The 16,470-nt window shown below is 46.6% G+C and overlaps 1 protein-coding gene across 7 annotated transcripts in view; it reads left to right on the top strand.

The window, feature by feature from the left end:
• FAM149A (family with sequence similarity 149 member A) overlaps window positions 1-16,470 on the top strand; it is a 65,298-nt gene that overhangs the window by 32,416 nt on the left and 16,412 nt on the right. For 6 of the 7 annotated variants that reach the window (XM_031664114.1, XM_031664113.1, XM_031664118.1 and 3 more), the window contains exons 2-8: window positions 5,704-5,814; window positions 6,101-6,233; window positions 9,353-9,495; window positions 10,780-10,905; window positions 11,603-11,773; window positions 12,835-13,025; window positions 14,413-14,567. In XM_031664114.1, the coding sequence (XP_031519974.1) occupies window positions 5,704-5,814; window positions 6,101-6,233; window positions 9,353-9,495; window positions 10,780-10,905; window positions 11,603-11,773; window positions 12,835-13,025; window positions 14,413-14,567 (1,030 nt within the window). Of the gene's footprint in view, window positions 1-791; window positions 1,005-5,703; window positions 5,815-6,100; window positions 6,234-9,352; window positions 9,496-10,779; window positions 10,906-11,602; window positions 11,774-12,834; window positions 13,026-14,412; window positions 14,568-16,470 lie in introns of those variants that run through there. The other variant, XM_031664119.1, reaches the window with a different exon arrangement.

The following is a 16,470-nucleotide window of genomic DNA, read 5'->3' as shown; positions in this document are numbered from 1 at the left end:
TATTTTTGGTAGAGACGGGTTTCACCACGTTGGCCAGGCTGGTCTTGAACTCCTGATCTCAAGTGATCCTTCTACCTGAGCCTTCCAAAGTGCTGGGATTACAGGTGTGAGCTACCCTGGCCAGACTAATGTTTTTGTTATTGGTAGTGATTTCTTGTCACCGTGCTAGGGTGGTCCATCAGAAATAAACTGGGCTTTTTACTAAAAACTCGGAAAGACGTGGTTTACCTCTGTAAATGCAGGATACGGGGCAGAAGAAATCGTTTGTATCTGTTGAAACTTAGATGGCCTCAGCTCTCAAAAGAGACTGGCTATGGCAGGATGAGGATGAGTGTTGTACCAGCGGCACCCAGTGCACTAATTGTCATTACTAAAATCCCTGTCGTGGGAAAGGCATGGCTTGTGCAGTGGCCACCCTGTGACACTCAGGTTGGAAAATGTAGTTCACCTCCGCGGTCCTCATCCCTACTTCCCTTAGCAAATAAAAATGACGGTTCAGCAGTTTCACCAGCTCACAGGAGAGAATCCAGCTGCTCTGCTCCTGGTGTAATCCTGGGCCTCCAACACTGAAACGAGCACATGTTAACACAAGCGGCAGGCATGCTCTGGGTGTGCAGGAAATGCACCGGGTTGTGTGAGCCGGCAGGACAGACGTGGAAGGGCCCACGCCTTATTATGCATGCTTAGATCTAGCGTTCCTGTTGATGGAGTAATGGTTCTCGCATGGACTAGATCCGGGGCTTCAGCTCTCAAACCTCATTTGCCCACTCCCCACCCCCGCCCAGTGTGCGCACCCTTTGATGGGGCGGGGATAGGCGAGAAGGGCCAGTGGTTTTCTACATTCTTCTGGTGAATTGAAATCCGATTCGGAAGAGGGAAGGGCCGCCAGCACCAGTCTGCACAGCCCCCGGCCCCGGAGACCCGGGAAGGGGTAGGGAGGCCGTGCCGTGCGCGGAGGAGTGACCCGGCCCGGCAGGGAGCGGGGAAGGCGCGCTTTCCTGGAGGTCGGCGCCGCGGGGCCGAGAGCCGGGATGGGCAGGCGCGTCCGGGATTAGCGGGCGGGCGAGGGCGCAGCGCAGGGAGGAGGAGGGGAGGCGGCGCCAGCGCGGGCTGGGCGGAGGATCTGGAGAGGGAAGGGGCGCGCGAGCCTCGCGGACCCCGGGCGCGCCCGGGCCGCCTGAGCTGGGCCAGCGGCGCGGCGGGCGCGGGCTTGGGCGAGCGGGGAGCCCCGGCCCCGGGGTTGCGGCGGTGGCGGGGTCGCGGGACCGGCTGTCCGCGTGGGGCCCGCGCGCGGTGCCTCTGCCTGACCGTGCCCGAGCCTAGCGCGGAGCCCGGCGCAGGGGCCGCGAGCACAGGCCCGGGGCTGATCGTGATCGGGTGAGTCTCATCCGGCAGCGGGGCTCGCCTTCTGGCCGCTCTGCGGGCGATGTGCGCGGTGTTCTCTGTCCTCGGGCCGGCTGGATTGCGTCTGGCCCGGGCTTCCCTGCCGGCGCTCGGGAAGCGTCAGGCCTGCCCCGGGCATGGCTCACGCGGAGAAGTGTTCCCCGCCAAAGGGACTCCTCCGTCACCGCGGTCGCTCCTGGGACTTGCGGGTCTTGGGTCAGGGCGGTGTGAGTGCTCCATGTTGAGCAGCGGCTTCCCATGGCCACCCTGGAGTGCCCCTGTGTGCCACCCCGTCCTGAAAACCAGCCTGCATTTTAACGTGTTCAGAGTGCAGTGCTTATGTCAGACAGTCCTGTCAACTAGGAATAGACGATTTTGAAAGCTGCTGTCACTGACATTAGAGTTTCTGCAAAGCAGTGTGGCAGAGGTTTGTGGGCTGTCAGGAAGCAACCTACAAAAGTAACTCCAGATGGTTATTTCCCTGACAGCTGGAATTGAGTCATGAAGATTGGAATTCACCCTTAGCTCCGTGCACCAGCAAATGAGTGCCCTCTAGTGTAGTGACTGCACTTCAGTCCACCCTACGAAACCCTGTCCCCAAAGCATCAGCCTTGCTCTATGTAAACAGTATGGACAGGAACTAGTGTAGAACTTGCATGTGTATGTATAGAGGCTTCATAGGCATGCCACCACATTCAAGTTTTAAAACACTTGCAGGATGCATCCTGTAAGTTGTGTACACTTTCTTAGACTGTGTAGCATATATAACTAGTCCATAGTTTATGGGGATTAAAGAGGTTCAATGTTATGCATGAAGGACCATTACAATCCTTGGTTAGAAAACAGAGAAACGAAAGAACCAAAACAAGATGTGAAAGAAAAAAAAGAAAAAGGAAAAGAAAAGAAAGGGGTTTTTTAGTCTCTGCTGTTAATTCATGATGTTAGTAACTTGTGGTCCCGGAGAGACCGGCCGGTCAGTGGCCTGGGTCCTCAGAGAAACCCCGTCCCTGTCTTCTTTCTGCTCTTGGGCAATCATTGAGTTATGACTTAAATTCCTGTTCACCTAGTTTTTTTGTGAATTGTGTGGTCAAGTTTGTATGTTATTACACTGAACTCTGAAGCTCAAGCAATTGCTCGAAAGGACACACGGAGGGGAAGGGCAGAGAAGAAAAAAGGATAAATGGCATCGAGTAGAGGAGTTTTAAGGCATCTAATTCATACTAACTGGTGTGACTGTTACCCAGCTTCCCATTTCCTTCTGCCCTGCATCCCAAGACCACCTGGCCTCAGCTCTGCGTCCAACACAGTGGGAAGCCTGGTCCTGGAAAGGATATGGTGTGATGTGAAGAGACACGAGTTCCTCTGTTTTGTTAATAATTTTCTTCTTAATTTGCAAAGACCTTCCACCTTTTCCCCTGAAAAAGAGTGAATTTCCTAGAGGAAGAAATTATTCATTGAAACAAACTCGCATGTGTCCCTTTCTGAATTTGGCTTTGAAGTTGCACAAAAGGCGGAGGAGGAGCTAGAAGTGGGACAGGTGGTCTTGAGCAGAGCAGACGCTCCATTTGGAGGTGAAAACTGTTTGGGGGGGAACATCAGCTGCTCAAAGAAGAGCTGTGACTTTTTAACGAGTAAAACGTTATCCAATAATGTCTTGAATTTGGGGAATATTTTCATGTCAGGTCACAGTGTAATCCTATGTTTCAGGCATAAACATTCAGAGTAATTCTATAGTGAAATGAGTTCTGCATTTGAGTTGCTAATTTCATCTTTGCCTGTTGATTCTTTCAACAGAGGGCATTTTTTGTGTGATGAGTGTTATTTCAGGTACTTAGATTAAAAGATGAATAAGGTGTCAAGGTCACAACAAAAGGTTAAAATGTGAAAAGATCTATATAATACAAAATGCTGTGGGAGGTCCAAAGAAACAAGAACACAGCATCTTCATAGAATAGCATGTGATGATGATAATAGCAGTGAGAGGACAGGTGCAGTGGCTCATGCTTGTAGTCCCAGCAGTTTTGGAGGCCAAGGCAGGAGGATCACTTGAGCCCAAGAGTTCAAGACCAGCCTGGGCAATATAGTGAGACCCCATCTCTACAAAACATTAAAAAGTTAGCCAAGCATGATGGTAGACACCTGTAGTCCTAGCTACTAGGGAGGCTGAAGGTGGGAGGATAGCTTGAGGCCCGGAGGTCGAGATTACAGTGAGCTGTGATCCTGCCACTGCACTCTAGCCTGTGGAGCAGAGCAAGACCCTGTATCAAATAATAATAATAACATAATAATAGCAGTGAGCAGGTAAACCTGATTTATCTAGCACTGATTAGACACTTCGTATACTTTATCTACAGTTGTGGACACTGAATTCAGGAGAGGAAAAGTAACTCGCTTGAAGCCTCAGTGGCAGAGCAAATTTGAACCCCCTATTATTATTCTGAAGATATATATCATAAAAGAACAATGTTTTAGTTAATTCGTTATGCTGGGTTTTAAAATTATTTCTCAGTCATATATTGACTCATATACCAGTATGTTTTATTTAGTGTTCAAAACAAATCTATTTGATGTAATTTTTAGTTGTTATTTTCTGTCATTAGTATTTGTATATTTACGTAAAAAGTTATTGAGTCACATGTAAACAAGAAATAATTAATGGCTTGAAAGCAACTGAAGAGAGCTAAAGGTAAAGCAGTTTGTCAGCCTAAAGCGTGTCCTTCATTCTTTTCTCTGGGGCCCTTTCTTTAACACCTTTGTCCTCGGAGTTACCTGGTTGTCCGTAAGATACATAAGCAACAAAGAGAAGAAGAAAAAAATCATATAATTCGGCTGGGCGCGGTGGCTCACGCCTGTAATCCCAGCACTTTGGGAGGCTGAGGCGGGTGGATCACAAGGTCAAGAGATCGAGACCATCCTCGCTGACACAGTGAAACCCCGTCTCTACTAAAAATACAAATATTAGCCGGGCGTGGTGGCAGACGCCTGTAGTCCCAGCTACTTGGGAGATTGAGGCAGGAGAATGGCGTGAACCTGGGAGGTGGAGCTTGCAGTGAGCTGAGACCGCACCACCGTCCTCAAAAATGAGTGAAAAAAAACCATATAATTCTATTATTCTCTCTTGCACGAGACATATCTATGGAAGGTAGATGTTCTTGCTAATCTGTACATGGTAATTAATTTGTTTTAAAAATTCCCCATGTTGGCTGGGTATGGTGGCTCATGCCTGTAATCCCAGCACTTTGGGAGGCTGAGGTGGGCAGATCACTTGAGGTTAGGGTTTCAAGACCAGTCTGGCTAACATGGTGAAACCCTGTCTCTACTAAAAATACAAAAATTAGCTGGGTGTGGTGGCAGGCGCGTGTAATCCCAGCTACTCAGGAGGCTGAGACAGGAGAATTGCTTGAACCCAGGAGGCGGAGGTTGCAGTGAGCTGAGGTCAATTAGGTAGCCTTATAATTGGAAGCAAAAGCAAACTTTTTAAAAATGCATGCTGCCGTGGTGTCCTTATTAGAAATATTGAAAGTTGAAGTTTTTCCTAATTCACTACCGTATCTTATGTTAATATGTATTTTATTTATAAAGAAAAATAAGATTTCTATTGAAAAGCAGAAGTTGTTGATTATTAAACATCAGGAAGATATTTTGACTATAGAGGAAGTAAATGTTTTAAGTGGTTCATTGAAAGGACATTTCAATGATTAACAGGAACTGTGCTACACCCGTTAGGCTTAATAGTTTATTTAACATCTAGATATTTCTTCTGTTTTAGTTCTTCATTAAATTTTAATGTTTTCTAACTCTTGAAAACTCAGTATACCCACAAACAGCAATGCTAAATTAAAGCGAGTTAGATGTCTGTGTGGCTTCTAAGTGAGTGTAAAGAATTTGATGCTTCTTAATATGGGATTAATGATTTTTTACTGGAGGGCTGGTTGGGTTTTGTAAGTATAAGGGGCCTGGTCAAGGGACAGCTGGGACCTGACATCCCTGAAATAGTGTGAACTGTTTGGGGCAACTTTTACTTCTCTGGCTAAGTCACAAAAAGTTGATGTTGTCTTCAGTTCACATAAAGGTGCGTGTAGGTTAATGGCAACCTTGATTTTAAGAAAAATAAAAATGAGAAGGTCCTAAGTCTCAGTTTCTTGAGGATGTGGGGGGGGTGTGTGTGTGTGTGCGCACGCGCTTATGCACAGGTGAATTTGGAGGGATGTGGCAGAAGAAGGGGAGCAACTTTATACAAAAAGGAAATTTTAAAAGTCTTAATGAATAAAACTATATTTTTACATTAGGGAGACTTTTCATGTTTTCTTTTATTTCCAGAAGAGGACTGTCAGAAGGACCTAGAAGGCACAGTTATACTGTGAGAAGCAAAGATCCTTTACCTACACATTTTACAAGAAATGTGCAGAAAGCCATTGATAAATATACCTGGTAAGAATTCACCTTGTTCATTGCTTCAGATTACAGAATCACAAAATGCCCGTAACAAATGTGGGAAAGGAAATTAGTGACTGGCCATGAATTTCTAAAAGTGAGATGCAGTTTTATTTTTAACCTAGTGTAAACATCACACTGTAAAAATATTTCAAAATTAGTATACTGTGAAATTAATAAATTTATTTGGTGAAAGAGGAAGCAGGCTCAGAGAAGTGAAGCCACTTAGCCGTCCAAGCCCTTCCAGCAAATGTGATTTTTTTGCCGGTGTTCATTCCTGCAGCGAATCGTCCTTTTCCTCCAGCGGAAGCCGCACACCCACGGGAGCCCACACCTCTTGGTCTGGGTCGGCCACGCAGAGCTCCACCACCGGCTCGTCCACGGAGAGGGGCTCCATTTATTCCTGGAGAGATGACGTATGTCTCAGAATATTCTGGATAATCTTGTAATTACAGTGTATAGTGAAGAATTGCTTCCTTATATTCAAATTTTTTTTTACCAATTATAAAAGCATGACCTATTGCATACATACATGTACATACATGTAAAAGCATGTACATGTTACATGTGAAAGTAATAGATCAGGAACTGTGGAGAAAAGTGAAACTCCCTCATGACCTCCTGGCCCCGTCTCAGCGGCCGCAGTGTTCTCGTTTCCACCCTGCAGCCGGCTCTCCCGGTGACTTCGTGGTATCCATGGCCGGAAATTCAGGACTTGAAGGGGAAAAAAATGTTGGAAAAGTGAAAGCTGTGACAGCCCACTGTGATTAGAGAACTCCCCGCCAGTATTCCCAGTGGGATATTTCACCGTCGCCTCCTGTCCCTGGGGGAGCTGTTGCCTCTGGACTGCTTTTGCCTGTGTGAGCCTGGGATTCTGGCTGGGTGAGCTCTGCTTCTATGGCTCCAGCTTGCTCAGGAACTCGCTGGCTCCACAGTCTGCCCCCTCCTCCTCGTTCCAGGGGTCTCTGAGGATCCCGGGACACAGCCCTCCTTTTGTGAGGCCCACCTGGCTACAGCATCTTGGGTGTTCTGTTTTACCTCGTTTATGCTGGTGGTTTTTCTTTCTTTCTCTCTCTCTCCCCCCCTCTTTTTCTCTCTCCCCCTCTTTCTTTCTCTCCCCCTCTCTTTCTCTCTTTCTTTAAGACAGAGTCTTGCTCTGTCCCCCAAGCTGAAGTGCAGTGCCGCAATCTCGGCCCCCTGCAACCTCCGCCTACGAGGTCCGGGCAATTCTCCTGTCTCAGCCTCCCCTGTAGCTGGGATTACAGGTGCGCACCACCATGCCCAGCTACTTTTTGTATTTTTAGTAGAGATGGTGTTTCACCATATTGGCCAGGCTGGTTTCGAACTCTTGACGTCGTGATCTGCCCGCCTCGGACTCCCAAGGTGTTGGGATTACAGGTGTGAGCCACCGCGCCCGGCCTCTTTGCTTTCTTTAAAAGCGGTTCCCCACTCCCACCGCACACGTGAATCCGCTTCTGTCCGCAGCTGTACAGCCGAGATTCTCAGGGGAGCGGGCAGCGGAGGGAGTCTGGAAGGGACTCAGCTCAGCACTGCTAGGAGGACTGTACACGCACGCAGCTCCCTTACTTAGGGGCAGCTGCCTCCTTCCTCAGCCTGACGCCCACTCACCGCCGCCGCTCAAGCCCGGCTTCCTTGGTAGAAGGCTGAGCGCCACTGCTTTACTCTGTCCAAGTTCTAGGATTCTTTTAGTATAACATTTAATGGAATTACCAGGGAAATCCGTATAACTTCCATTTATAGAATTAAAAATACTCCAGACCCTACAATTGCTTTTCATTTTAATTTTTAAGAATGTATTTACTTTTCGATGGGAAATATTTGCAAAAGCAACGGAATGCAAAAGATAGAGAAATGAAAGTGAGCCCTCTCCCATGCCCCAGCCACCCAGTCTCCTGGGAGATAAATATTATTATTAGTTTTCCTTTTCTTTGTATTTTAAAAGAAATAATTCAACTCCCCTGTAATCTGGGAATCTGGTTTATTATCAATTCGAGAGAGGAGCTAATGCAGAAAATAACAAATAGCATTCTATGAAAATCAACCTGGACTGACCATCTGGGGACACGTGTGACTGAATACACTCTTTGCTCTGGGGACTGTGGAAATTCTGGCGCTCCTAGAAAACCATGTGGCGGGGATCCTGCCTTGGCTCTGAGAGTTTCAGGAGAGTTGCCTCCCAAATGAGACCGTCTAGGAAGGCTGAGAGGTTTTCTCATCTCTGATTCACTGCAGCCACGTGTAAGAATCTCCTAAGGCCAGAGGAAGAATTAATACTCGGGCCTCACCCTAATGACCACACTTCTTAGGATAACTGAGGATTAAAAAAAAAATTTTCCCAGTTCATTCATTGAAGGAGGTTAATGGCCTTTTCTACAAAAGTAATTTTCTTTTCTGTGGTATCACCAGAAGAAAAAAAAAATCTTGTATTTTGCAGTTGTGCTTAGGTGTGTCAGGCTCTGTGAGGGACACGTGGCTGCATGTATGCGCAGACATACAGATGTGGGCGTGTCTGTATGTGCACAGACATACAGATGTGGGCGTGTCTGTGTGCGTGCAGACATACAGATGTGGGCGTGTCTGTGTGCAGACATGCAGATGTGGGTGTGTCTGTGCAGACATGCAGATGTGGGCGTGTCTGTGCAGACATACAGATGTGGGCGTGTCTGTGCAGACATACATATGTGAGCGTGTCTGTGCGCAGACATACGGACGTGGGCGTCTGTGCAGACATACAGATGTGGGCGTGTCTGCGCAGACATACGGATGTGGGCGTGTCTGTGCAGACATACAGATGTGGGCGTGTCTGTGTGTGCGCAGACATACAGATGTGGGCGTGTCTGCGCAGACATACAGATGTGGGCGTGTCTGTGTGTGCAGACATACAGATGTGGGCGTGTCTGTGTGCACAGACATACAGATGTGGGCGTGTCTGTGCAGACATGCAGATGTGGGTGTGTTTGTGCAGACATACAGATGTGGGCGTGTCTGTGTGCGCATACAGATGTGGGCGTGTCCGTGCAGACATGCAGATGTGGGCGTGTCTGTGCAGACATACAGATGCGGGTGTGTCTGTGCAGACATACAGATGTGGGCGTGTCTGTGCAGACATATAGATGTGGGCGTGTCTGTATGTGTGCAGACATACAGATATAGGCGTGTCTGTGTGTGTGGACATGCAGCTGTGGGTGTGTCTGTGTGTCGACGCTGATGTCTATGGCAGTGTGAACACCTCCACCTATACCTGTATCTATGCAAATTCTCGAGTCTCATCACTCCCGTGGTAGAAGTTTTCTCTGTTTAACAGTAAAAGAATCTGAGGCTCAGCGTGAGATGGCATTTCTCTGAAAGGTAACAGCTGGAGCACGGGTGTGTCTGACTGCAGAGCCACCTCCTTTTTACCATGTCATGTACCCTCCTACATGGTGGGTTACGGTAAATGTATAAGTAGCATTGATCCAGAAGCCCGCATTTCTATAACTTTTAGGGTCGTAACTAAATGTGCATTTCTGTTTAGGAATTTGACGAAGCCAGTGCACAGACAGTGCAGCGGTTACTCTGGGAGGTGGAGGAAATGTTATTTGAAGAGAAAGTGAACCCTCAGACCCAGAGTCTGCTGGCCGAATGCGGGGAGTGGACAAGAAGATCCCTCCATCTGAGGTGGGACCTTGGTGGTGGAAGTTCTCTGGGGTGGGTTTTCGAAGCGCCCACCCCTGGCCTGCCTCGATATGATCAATACATTTGGTCTGAAAGCACCTGCCCAGTCGGAATATGGATGCAGAGTACGGTCCTTCACTGAGAGATCATTGTCTTCTTACGGTGTCTGAGGAAATACTGAGACATTCCAGTACGCAAGTGCCTTTTAATTTGCAAGAAGCAAATTCGGCTCGTCCTGAGAAGGGCATTACACATACAATGAATGCAAGAACGGTGGAGGCCACCTCTTACCTTCACATTCACTGTGTGTGAGCAGCACGTGTCTGTCTTCATCACAGAACACAGCGAGGGCGGGCAGTGATGATGTGCGGAATGGTTGGATAGATGGGTCTTCCCATCTCACCCATTCCTTACGTAGGGAGGAGTGTGTGTTACTTTTTATATCAAAGATGGAGAATATGGATGGGGTAAGATGGCAAGCTTTTCTTTCGGTCACTCAGCCAATGTACTGGAGGACAGTTTAGCAAAGTTACCTGAGTTCCTCTAGATTCTATCTGGGGAGAATCAATTAGAACACTCATGTAAATGTGGCTGGATTTTCTGGTTACATTCACGAGATAACTTTTACAGAAATCTTGACCAAACTAGAGTTTTTCTTTTTTTTTTTTTTCTTTTCAATCCTGATAAGTCACCTGCCCTAAAGAGTATGATATGTCCACTAGATACTAGTTGTGGAAACTCACTTTTCTGGGGATGGTCACTCACCAAAAATTTGGGAGCTCAGTCTTACTCTTGTCACTGCTATCTTACATTATTAATAGAAATGGAGGGAAGGTGGGAAAAGAAAAGATTGCCAGGTACATAACCAAGTGTGCATATTTATATGTTTTTCTTCTTGTTATGTTTGTGTTTAACTGTGCATTAGTTAGTATCTATGGAGAGCTTCTATGTGCCCAGTGTTGCCTTAGACACCTAAGTCTGTCATATATGATCTCTAAGCCGTTCATCAACCCTGCAAGGTAACCATTATTATCCTGTTTTGCAAGTGAAAGACAAACAAATGAAATTAGCCTGAGAACCTTGCCTGAGACTGAGCCAGTGGAAGAACAATCTGGCCTAAACTCTCAAAGTCACGCTTCTTCTATGATGCATGATGCTTCCCATGTACCCATACACGCTTCGTATCATACACATGCCTTCAAAATCATTGTTTCCTACTTTTAAAATCCCCAAACCTTTTCCCTTTGTCTGATCAAAAATGTTACTAGCTTCTCTTTGACCTTGCAGAGTGTTAGGAGGACAGCTGACCCTGCCCACTGACGAAGGCGTCCAGCATCTCCAGGGCAGCACCGCTGCCTCCGCGGCCCACAGACCCCCGCTCAGTGCCTGCGGACGCAGCAGCAACATCAGAGAGTATGTTCACATGAGTGACTCTCAAGAAGTATTGTTAGCTGTATTTTAGTTATACTTTTTAATGTTTATCTCATCTACAAGCCTGGGCTCCACCTAGTTTGGAAATTTAGATTCTGATGAAGGGCGGATACAGAGAACAGTTTTTGTAAGAAGCTCTTGATTCTGAATTGATGATAGGCGTATGTGTGTGTCTATAGAGAGATGTGTAATATGTGTATATATGGAACACACATGCTCACACGTGGTAGTTACCTTCCACGTTTGTTCCAAAGACGCTGCGAAAGGTGGACTGGGTGCAGGATGGAAACTGCCTCACTGGGATGGATTATAAGCCTCCAGGCAGTGGCAGCAGGAGAAATGAAGCTCTGTCCTGTCATTTCTGTTCCCTAGAGGATTTTGATGACTCTATGCCATTCACACGTATCTGGTGTGCCGTGACACAATGCAGTCCTTTCACTGCAACCAAAGAGGGTACAAACTCGTAGAATAATTTAGGCTTTTAAGAAGCCCTTACGATTTTTAATGATGCCTGTATTAAAGTGTTTTTAAGGACATGAGTTTTGTCCAATGTAATATTCAATCGTTTTGGGGGGGATTCTGTACTTTAAAGATAAGTTAAAGATCCGCCATGGTCATTTAAGCATTGCGTTCTTGGTGTCCTGTAAACTCCCATGTGGAATCTGTTTTTTCCCCATAGGTTGTGCATTTCTGGCTCTCAGATAGTCCCAGCAGCGCTCTCAGCCTCTGCCCTGCCAGGCCCTGATGGGACGGGGGTTGCTGACCTAACGGCATGTTCATCCCTGGAAGAAGAGGTTTACCATGTGGATGGAAAGATTGAAGAGTATTTCGCTTTTGACAGAAAAGAGGAGTAAATAGAATCTTACTTGACATTGGCCTCATAAAATAATATTAATTTATTTGACATTATTGTTATCGTATGAACATTAAGTGTTTTGTGTATTTTTTACTCACCCAGAAGATTTCTGATCTTTTGAGAGTAATGCACTCCCAGAGCTTTTGGATTCCCAGCAGGCAGCGCCTGTGCGGGAGCAGTGAAGAGGGTGTACAGCTCCCTTGTAAAAGCAGACACGGCTCCTTGCGGTCCTGGTGCTGGGGACTCCAGATTCCCCATCCCTGGCTGCCCAAAAGGGCCTAAGGAGAGTCCCTGCCTCTGCACTAAATTCATATTTTGTTCTTAATCAAAAACTACAACTATTACATGATAAAAATTTGCCCCATGATTGAAAATTGGCACATTAAAAAGTAACACTGATAAAACCAGTCTTAACAAATTTAAGAAGACTGAAATCAAGCATCTTTTCTGATCTCAGTGGTACGAAACTGAAAGTCAGTAACAGGAAGGAAACTAGAAAACTCCCAAATATGTGTAAACTAAACAACCCGCTCCTCAACAACCAGGCAGTAGGTCAAAGAAGAAATCAAAAGGGAAATCAAAAACATAATGAGACAAGTTAAAATGGAAACAACATATTAAAACCAAACTTACGGGATACAGTAGAAGCAGCTCTAAGAGGGAAGCCTATGGCAATAAATGCCTACATTGAGAAAAAAGAAATATCTGAAATAAACAACCTAACTTTATACTTGAAGGAATGAGTAAAAGAACAAACTAAGCCCAAACTTAGTAGAAGGAAGGAAATAACAAAGCTCCGAGCCGAAATAAATGAAGAGACTAGAAAAAGAGAAAGATCAGTGAAACCAAGACTTGGTTTCTTGGTTTGTTCCCCCCACCCAGTTTTATTCATGTGTAATTGACAAAATAGGTATATGTTGAAAAAGAACAATGCTGTTTAACAAAGAATGTTTATTAATATATGTATAAATGTACATACATGAATGTGTGTAGATAGAATTATTTTAACTCTAAGCCTTGATATTTTAGTAATTGGAGTGGGTTTTTATTCTTAGTGATGATGAATGTCTTGAACAAAAACCAGCTCAGCGTGGTAGGAAAAGGCGCAAACTCGGACTTCCTCCTGTTTCCCCTCATGAGTGTGTCAAAGATGCCGTGATGGCGGAAGTATTTGATCATGTCTGGACAAATATGGTAGAACTTTTGGAAGAACTGATTAGAAAGCACTGGGAAACTACACTCACAGGTACTTACGTGCAGAATTGGCTTAATGAAAAGAAAAAGTCCCTGTTCCTCAGCCCTGGGCTCCTAGCTCCCCAGGAGCCATACCTAGAACACGGTCAGTGAGAAGAAAAGTGGGTGTTCTGACTTTACTCACGAGTGCTCCTTAGTCCCTTCAAAAAGGACGCTATTGTTTTTTGTGTTATGAAAAATAATGCAGGGCTGATTGGGTGCAGTGGCTTACGCCTGTAATCTCAGCACTTTGGGAGGCCAAGGCAGGTAGATCACCTGAGGTCAGGAGTTCAAGACCAGCCTCGCCAACATGATGAAACTCTATTTCTACTAAAAATACAAAAATTAGCCTGGCATGGTGGCACGTGCCTGTAATCCTAGCTACTCAGGAGGCTGAGGCAGTAGAATTGCTTGAACCCAGGAGTTGGAGGTTGCAGTGAGCCAAGATTGTGCCATTGCACTCCAGCCTGGGCAACAAGAATCAAACTCCATCTCAAAAAAAAAAAAAAAAAAAAGAATGCAGAGCAGGCATGGTGACTCAGAACTTTGGGAGACCAAGGCAGGAGAATTACTTGAACCCAGAGATTCAAGGCCAGCTCATTTTGGGCAACATAGCAAGACCCTGTCTCTTCAAAAAATACAAATAAAAAGTTAGCCAGGCATGGTGGCAAGTGCCTGTAGGCCCAGCTACTCAGGAGGCTGAGCTGGGAGGACCCCTTGAGCTCAGGAATTCAATATTAAAAGTAAGCTATGATCGTGCCACTGCATTCCATCCTGGGCAAAAATGCGAGACCATCTCCCCCCAAAAAATAACAATGCATACGCGTCTGGAAAACATACAGAAATACACAAGAACAAGGCTTGAAGTCACGTTTTTTGTTATAGTAAAAATAATTTACCTAACTAATTTCTACTAATAGAGATATGTTTTTAATTGTTCATGACATTATCTGTAATGTAAAATGTAAACATAGCTAAATGAATAATCCTTTAGTTATCTTACTTCAACATATAAAATATTCTCTAAACATAACATTGAACAAAACAAAAATCGGTGATGGACATTAATGACTAGTTTTATTAATCAATTTGTACAATAAGGCAATAATCATGTTAACCTAAATCCTGTTCTTTTTCCAGAATTTAAGGAATTAGTTGGGCTTTGTGATGTGCTGAGAATCTTTATTGCCCACTGTGTAATCCACTTCTCATGCCACTGCAACCACAGTTACAGCAGCCAGTTGCCCCATACGGGTCTCTGCCTTCTGTAGTAACGTGCATAGTGGCCATAGCATGGACTCGTGGTAGCTCAAGAACAAATATTCTCTTTTAAGAGTGAATTTTAAGTATTTGTATTAGATAATCTGATGTTTCTTATATTGCTTCTTCTTTTGATACAGAAGGGAAAAAACAGAGAGAAAAACTGAAAGTAGCTGGAAACAGATGTCCACATGTCCTCATTCCACACACTCACGCTGATGGAGCCAGTGGCTCCCCATCCGGAAGCTCCGAGGCTCACAGCATCTCCCTGGCCTCTCGTCTGAACCCGCCCCAGGTCAGTGCTTTCACACCCTTCTCCCTCTCGCCTTCAGTCTGTGCGTCTCTCGCCTCAGCTTGTCAGGAGTGCCGTTCTAGTAAGCTGTAGTATTGAGATATTTGGGGCTGCTTGCCATGCTGCCTGCACAGGGGTCCATGCAGGCTTTCCATGGTGACTTAAAGGGAAACCTTCACAGTGTCACGATGCCTGGAGCCCTTGACGTCCTGCCCATGAAGGACGAGGCTGTCCTCAAGTTCCTTGCAGTAGGACCCCACGCAGGCGGCACCACCCTTGGCTTCCAGATAGAGCAGTGTATCCACAAAAGGAACAATGGTGGCATCTCTGTCAGAAATCTGAAGGGACCTGGGAGAAGCTGCTGCTGGCAGCTCATGCCATTGTTGCTGTTGAACCCGGCTGAGGTCCCTGTCGTGCTCCAGGAACAGTGGCCGGTGGGCTGTGCTGCCACTGGGGCCACTCCAGCTGCTGGCCGCTTCTCTCCTGGAACCTTCACTCACCAGATGCAGGCCGCCTTCCGGGAAACACGTCTGCTGGTGGCTACTGATCCCCGGGCGATCACCGGCCTCTCAGGCGTCTTGTGCTAACCCACCTCCCATTGCTCTGTGGAACGCAGATTCTCCTCTGCGCTGTGTGGAAGTCGCCATCGCGTGCAATAAGGGAGCTCGCTCAGTGGGCCTGAAGAGGTGGCTGCTGGCGCAGGGAGTTCTGGGCATGTGTGACACCATCCCCCAGGAACACCCATGGGAGTCCACGCCCGACCTCTGCTTCTGCAGAGACCCTGAAGAGGTTGAGAGGGAAGAGCAGCCTGCTGCTGATGCCGCTGTGGCCAAGGGGGAGTTTCAGGGGAACGGACTACCCCAGTGCCTGCTGAGCACTGCCCCCGCCTGAGGCTGCAGACCCAGCCCAAGTACACTGCCGCCCAGCCTGAGGCTGCGGACCCAGCCCCTGCGTGCACCGCCGCCCAGCCTGAGGCTGCGGACCCAGCCCAAGTACACTGCTGCCCAGCCCGAGGGTGCAGACCCAGCCCCTGCGTGCACTGCTGCTCAGCGTGAGGCTGCAGACTGCTCTGAATGTGCAGGTGCCCCCTGTGCCTATTCAGCAAGTCCCTACTGCAGACTAGAACACTTAGCCTGCCAGGGAAGCCTGTTCTCAACTCCCAATGCTCAGGCCCCTGAACGAGGAGGATCAACCACTGAGCAGTCTCAAGCTGTTCTTCCACAGGCCACCAGCAAGGTGGAAATAAGGCTGATGGAAAATAAACATCAGTTTCTATTTAAAACAATGATATTCAGGTCTGTTTGCAACGTGATTATTTCATGAAATTTAACAGAATTACCACATGGCGCTGCTTTGAGATGTGAAGCTGTTTTCTATATTTTGGGACATAAAAAATGCTTTCCCATTAACATTTCCAGCTAGTTTGAAAATTATAAATGTTCTCCCTTCTTTCCACCAAAGTGATGAAAGAATCAGTGAGTATACATTGGGCTTACTCAGCATTTATTGGTGGTAGTTAAGGCGTTTTGAGGAGATACAGAGGTGAATCCTAGTGATATAAAAGCCGTGACACAGGGTCGGGTGCGATACATTCTGTGAGGGTCGCACAAAAAAACAAAAACAAAAACAAACCTTGTAGAATAATCAAGGAGTGATTTGTTGTGATTACAGGAGGGGATTGGTCTTTTACACTGGAGGTAAAATTTGAGCAGAAACATGAAGGAATGAGCAAGGCTCTTGTGGGAGAGAACTCTGGGTGGGCCATTTCAGGCCAAGCAAAGGTGGGGATGAATAAAAGATGGGGCCTGTTTGGGGACTGTGACTGGGCTGAGCTTAGGGGATAAGAAACTGGGAACCGCAGCATAGTGTCAAGAACGGGGATTAGGAATCGAGAGGCCTGTGAGGA

The sequence above is a fragment of the Papio anubis genome, chromosome 3, assembly GCF_008728515.1.
Source record: "Papio anubis isolate 15944 chromosome 3, Panubis1.0, whole genome shotgun sequence".
Lineage (NCBI taxonomy): Eukaryota > Metazoa > Chordata > Mammalia > Primates > Cercopithecidae > Papio > Papio anubis.
Note: the sequence above shows the minus strand (reverse complement) of the source record. Positions and strands in the feature narration are given on the sequence as shown.